The 6,407-nt window shown below is 40.4% G+C and overlaps 1 protein-coding gene across 32 annotated transcripts in view; it reads left to right on the top strand.

Annotated features, from left to right (window-relative positions):
• Nucleotides 1-310: 310 nt before the first annotated feature.
• The window catches only part of obscnb (obscurin, cytoskeletal calmodulin and titin-interacting RhoGEF b), a 55,725-nt gene continuing 49,628 nt past the window's right edge, over nt 311-6,407 (top strand). For all 32 annotated transcript variants that reach the window (XM_079863478.1, XM_079863494.1, XM_079863497.1 and 29 more), the window contains exons 1-4: nt 311-526; nt 1,835-2,906; nt 5,546-5,815; nt 5,924-6,184. In XM_079863478.1, the coding sequence (XP_079719604.1) occupies nt 1,844-2,906; nt 5,546-5,815; nt 5,924-6,184 (1,594 nt within the window). In that variant the 5' untranslated portion in view covers nt 311-526; nt 1,835-1,843. The remainder of the gene's footprint in view (nt 527-1,834; nt 2,907-5,545; nt 5,816-5,923; nt 6,185-6,407) is intronic.

The following is a 6,407-nucleotide window of genomic DNA, read 5'->3' as shown; positions in this document are numbered from 1 at the left end:
GGACACTTTTTGCCATTAAGATGACTGGGAAAAGTGTCCCAATCAACCTGTATTCACCCCTATACAGTATTTCCTGCTGGTCACGATTGCACAAGTAGCCTATCTACTGCAATAGCTAGTAATACCTTGAGCCCATCGAATTTAACAGTAATCCGCAATTTGTGACTGCATAAAGTAAATAGAACAATAGCCTTTTAATACCTTAAAAATAGCTTGGTACTTAGTTGGAGAAACTGTCTAAACTGTTCAAACGGATTGCCATACAGCAGGTTGCAGTGAGGCTGTTCAACAATAACAGTTCCTTCACCTCAGTCAGTCATTTGCTCCGGTAAGTGACGGATCTATTTTGAACGGGAGGTTGGACAGAAGAGCGTCACACAGAAAGCAAAGACACTGGGGGATAAAACACACTGTCCTCCTCCTCTACAGTTCACGGAATTTACCTGTTTTCTCGCGGATATTTTCGCATGCCAGTATCGGATATTTATGAACATCTGCACCGGTTTACCAGCCAGAGGAGAAAAAGGTAAGAGTCATTTAAATGAACTTCTGAAAGGTGAAAACTTTTAATCTGAGGGAAGACTTCACTCTCGTTTTTTAAATGTTTTTATTTTATTAGAGAAACTTCGCAAATTCAACAAGTTTGAATTGATTACGTTTCTTTATTATTTGTGTCGTATTAATTCTAAATTTAAACATTAGGCTACATTGTTTTAATTGTGAAAAAGATTTAAAAAAAAATGTTTTTTAAGAAAGATCCACCCAGACGAAAACGTCTGTCGCTCTTTGAAACTAAATTTATAGTACATAAAAAATGCCATTGACAAAAACATACATGTCCTATCACACAGCAGGTCGGATCTCTTCTACAAATGGACATACTGCAGACAGAGCCCGACAGCTGAGGTTATTTTTGGGACAGGCAGCTTAGGGTAGTGAGGTGTCAGAGATGGCAAATGTCATGCTTTTCAAAGATCAACATCCTTTTGTTTAATATTATAATACTGGGATTTCATCTCATCAATAAAACTGACTATCTGTGGTCAGATTTCACTAGATAAACCACTGTTGGAGATAGTGGATGTAAATTGTTGACCTTTTTTTAAAGATGTAGGGCAATAAGAGTATTGTTGCTTGATATAGGATTTTCCAGGTTCTTTTGTATTTGTTATTCTGTGTAAAGTTCTGTCAAAAGTGGACAATGTAAATTTTCCATGGTTTGTGGCTTTGTCCATTTGCTTTGAGGTCATCTATATATTACTGTACCCCAAAACATTTAAGAAATAACTTTTAGTCCCTTTAAATTAACAGTACTTGACCAAATATATTTTCCCTGAATTTTGTTGAACTTGCATGCATGATAGTGTTCTTGTGTAACACTGTGGCATTATTACAGCATATCATGTGGATGCTTGTGTAGTGTCACCTGACAGATACATAGAAAAAGTTGGATTCTCAAAAAGGCCATAGTTGTTTTAAACCCTTTTAACAAGGTTTATACACTAGACTCTAGTCATTCAATCAACTATTATCTATACTTATTTGTGGTGGGGAAACAGGAGAGCTTTGAGTGAGCATCTCTAAAAGTAGGCATCTCTCATGTCTCAAAATGTCTATTTCAGGATCCTTGACATGGTTATTTGTCATTAGCAGATTATACAAACTGACTTACTGTATACTAATTTCAGGAGCAGATTTCCAGAAACATTCTGTAGTTGGGTAGCAAGATATAATGGTGACAGGGTGCAAATATATAAAACTTTATAATCTCAAGTTCATATGTTTCTCCTCTATTCATGTACTTATATTAAAGTGTGTTGTTTCATCTCTACAGAAAGCAGTAATGGATCAGAATCTATTTGGTGGGGCTCCACGCTTCCTAACCCGACCCAAGGCCTTCTCGCTGAGTGTGGGACGAGATGCCTCCCTCAGTTGCACTATTGTGGGAAACCCTGTACCTGTAGTAACCTGGGAGAAAGAAAAAATGCTTCTTTCTGCTGGGGGACGCTTCAAAACAGTCGACGATGGTGACGTTTACCGACTTACCATCTACGATCTAACTCTAGAAGACAGCGGTCAGTACATGTGTCGTGCCAAGAACAATGTCGGAGAGGCATACGCAGCTGTGACCCTGAAGGTGGGATTGCCGGAAACTGTGGTAGATCGTGCTCCAGTGTTTACAGTGAAGCCTGTTTCCACTCGTGTGGGTCTAGGGGGTGATGTTACCTTCTATTGTCGTGTGGCAGCCCATCCAGCACCTAACTTTGACTGGGAAAAGGATGGCCGCTACCTGGGTGAGACCAACCGCATCAAGATAACCTCAGAAAATGAATCCAGCTCCTTGAGGATCCAGAGCGTCAGGAGCTTGGACAGTGGTACCTACACCTGCCGTGTGCAGAACTCCATTGGCCGCTCTCAGTCCGCTGCCACTCTGGTGGTGGACCTTCAAGATACTCGTCTCCTGAATGCAGACAAGAGCACATCCCTCCTCTCGCAAATGCAGAAGCGTAAAGAAGAGATGCGGAAGGATATCTCTTTCTACCGCACCATGGAAAGTTCCTCAACATCATCTTCCAAGATCACAGAGGAACTTGATCAGGAGCAGAGGGTTTCGGCCTTAACCAGCATGTTGCCCAAAGGTGTGTTTACCCGAACATGCACTGTGACCGAGGGTAAACATGCAAAGCTTAGCTGTTTCGTCACAGGCCATCCAAAACCTCACATCATCTGGAGGAAGGATGGGGGGAACATCAGCGAGGGCCGCAGACATGTTATGTATGAGGACCAGGCTGAGAATTTCATCCTCAAGGTGCTCTACTGCAAACAGAGCGATAATGGGCTGTACACCTGCAATGCATCCAACATGGCTGGACAAACCTATAGTGCTGTGCTAGTGATTGTCAAAGGTAAGAATAATGTCTGGAGGTATATATATTTGGTCAATTTATGCATCTTAATTGATCCATTTGCTATTAGATTGAGTATTTACAGTGCATTCTGTTTAAACTTAGATTTTTACAAGATGATGCTAATGTGGGCCATAAAAACCTTTTGTCTATTGTTTGAGGCTTGCAAACTTCCATACACTGGCATAGTCCTTTTTGGGGGAAGTAATTAATTTATTAGTGGCTTGAACAACCAGATGCATTCATACTTTGCTGAGTTGGTCTTTTCCTAAAGCTATAGCCAATCAGTAAGTGACAAAGGGCCAAATTTACTCAGAGCTTGCTCCACCGGCACAAACCCTCTTTTGGCATTAAAAAAACTACTGTCAGGATTTACTAAAGGCATGCAGTGAAAAAATTGGCACTGAAAAGGTGTGGACAGGTTTATTTTTGCGGCTGAATTTATTGGATACACATTTGTAGGAGTTTCCCTTTCAGACACAAAATTTATGGGAGGAGAGTATTTAAATGAATCATGCAAGGTGATTTACTAAGGTTTACGCTAGTTGATTTACTGGTATTTGCTCCATTATTTAACGCCCAAAAAAAGCATGCTTAAACCAGATGCTAATTTGCACTGCTCTTGGTAGATTGCGTTGGTCATTATGGAAATTATACGGCTGCATCTGTGTTCTAATATGTCAAAACTTATAACTCACATCGACACTTTTTGGTATTTTTTCTTTCACACTAATTTGCCCTATTTAGTAAATCTGCTAGGCGCAGGCTAACTGTAAATACCCCTTGTTTATGTCACAGAATACATCTTAAATTCATAATAAAAGTGAAATCAGGATGAAAGTTTAGAGTCTGGCAGATAGGAGCACTACATCAGCACAATAACTACCGTGTTAAAATACAGTTAGCCCTATTAAACCACCAACCTTTAAACTGAAATTGTATCAACTAATGACAGTCATCTTTGCCTTCCAGCTCATTCTCTGCTTAGCAAAGTGCTTGCAAGTGTTCGAACAGGGTGTAGCATTACAACTATTTTCTGCTGGTGATGATTAGTTCACAGTTGTTGTAATGGCTAGTTGCAAACTCAATTCTGACGCCATTATGTGGGTGACTTTCCAAGTGATGTCTTCAGGGTTTGAAACATTGATCTGTATCCAAATTCTTTGTTAACTAAGCCTACATTAAGACAATGATTTTCATAGTTGTATACATTTTGTATGTTTACACAGAGTTCTAATTTTAGCCAGAAGTGTAGCAATAGTATTTTCTTTCCTTGCTCCTTGGTCTTAATCTCGACTATCATGCCACAGGCACCTTAGAGAAAGGTCACAGAAACTTAGCCGAATGCCAGTCCACCATTGCAGTACAAAAAGCAGTGACGCCCCTGTGTAGGGATTAGGAGGGTGAAGTTCATGACATTTGTTTTGTGTAAACATGTTCAAATTTCAGATGACTGACTTGGTGGTAAAGTAGAGCCAATGGCATAGGCCTATCTGTTGGATAAAAACATATTAAACATCAAGCATAGCGTTAGTTCTGACAGGTCACGTTAGTCAAGCTCGCATCAGCTGACCCTCAGCTGATCCACATCTACCTATAGGAATACGACGCCTATCACCGTATACATATATAAGCTCCTTCAGTATTATCAGCAGCTATCGTGTTTCTCAGGAGCTGATTACCCTCCTCCATCCCCAGCTCCTCCTCTTGCCCAGTCAGGATTTGGCATTCTGATTCCCCTTGAATCAGAATAAATTCTCAATTATGTTGTACTTTAAAATCTTGAATTATATATATTTGCAAACTTTCATGTTGGTTCTGTTCTGTTTACCCCAAGGGGGGTTATTGCTGCTCTCCCTGCTCTTATCCATGCTAGGCTGCATGGATGCGCAGGGAGTTCTTGCCCAGAACGGAACCATACCGCCAATCCAAACTGTATGCTAATTGTCAATCGTATTTGACGGTAGTGGTCCTGACAGAAATCATATAAAGTCTAAAATGTATTTATTTAATTTGATGGCCAGCTTTATTCTTTAGATGTATTCATTGCTGATGTCACTTGTTCAAGATGTTATTACACCTATTTCATTTGAGGCAGTCTTAAGTGGTCTTGTGCCGAAATAATGTGTATACTGTATATATATAAACTTTATTACAGGCTCTAGGCCCAACAGCAGGACATACACCATACAAAAAAAAAACAGTTACATAAACATATACAATACACCCTTTTTCACAAAAGTCTTAAAAGGCACTCATACCAATGCTTGTATATGAAGTAAACACCCCAAATAATCTCAGGCCCACCTAAAAAACCCACAAACAAACTGTAGTTGATGATTTCGTTTGAGTATGGTTCATTTATCGGTACATTTGTGATCCACTTTTAAGTTCACATACATTATGAACACCAAAAGCACTGTGGTTCCTTGGAGCGGTCTCTCATTCTGGTTCACTTTTAAATAAACATTGAACTTTTAATGAGGTACTAGATATGGAACCACCCTAACCGTTATCATTGTCTTCTTGAAGACCTAATCAATATGAAACCACATGGAACCAAATTATGACTGCCAGCTAAAAAGAACTTCCTGTGTATGTCTTCTGTATATTCACTATATTCAACATGTCCTTGCCAGAGCCAAAGATTCCATTCAAGAGAAAGCTGCAGGATGTTGAGGTGAAGGAGAAGGAAACGGCAACACTGCAGTGTGAGGTACCAGTGTCGGAAACAAAGGCTAACTGGTTTATGGAGGAGACCCGTTTGGAGGAATGCACCAAATATCGCATGGATGTGGAGGGGACCCTGCGCCGCCTCACTATTCACAATGTCACCACCAACGATGATGCCGTCTATATCTGTGAGATGAAGGAAGGCAGTCGCACCGTGGCCGAACTTACAGTGCTGGGTAAAATCTTTGAGAGGAAGCCCATCACCACCATTCCAATATGGTTTATTTTGTTAGCTTGAATGATGATGGATTACTTGTGATTTGATGTTCTTTCTGCATTTTCAGGCAATATCACTAAAAAGCTGCCGAGGAGGACAGTGGTGCCGGTTAGCGATACTGTGATCTTCTGTGTGGAGCTGGAGAAACCAGTAGATGATGCATACTGGACCAGGAATGGGGAGAAGCTGAAAGAGGACTCCCGAATTATTATCGCCCGCATTAACAGACAGTACACACTGACCATTCGTGAATGTACCGCGGAGGACTCTGGTGAGGTGGCCTTCATCGCCCATGACTGTAAGACCTCCACCCGCTTCTCTGTCACAGGTGAATACATTTGTAAATCAGACCACTACCTTTACAAAAGATTTTACAAGAGGTTTTTTGCCTTCTTGTGATTCGAAAACCTCATATCTGCCACAGGAATCACAATTTTATGACACTACAGCTACTATGTGATGGTATTCGTACTCCATTTCTTTGATGGAGTATGTGTGGAAACAATTCAACACAATTGCTTGTGACATTTACAGTAGAGAGATTCTTTTTC

This window comes from Squalius cephalus (assembly GCF_949319135.1).
Source record: "Squalius cephalus genome assembly, chromosome: 25".
In the NCBI taxonomy this organism is placed as follows: domain Eukaryota; kingdom Metazoa; phylum Chordata; class Actinopteri; order Cypriniformes; family Leuciscidae; genus Squalius; species Squalius cephalus.
Note: the sequence above shows the minus strand (reverse complement) of the source record. Positions and strands in the feature narration are given on the sequence as shown.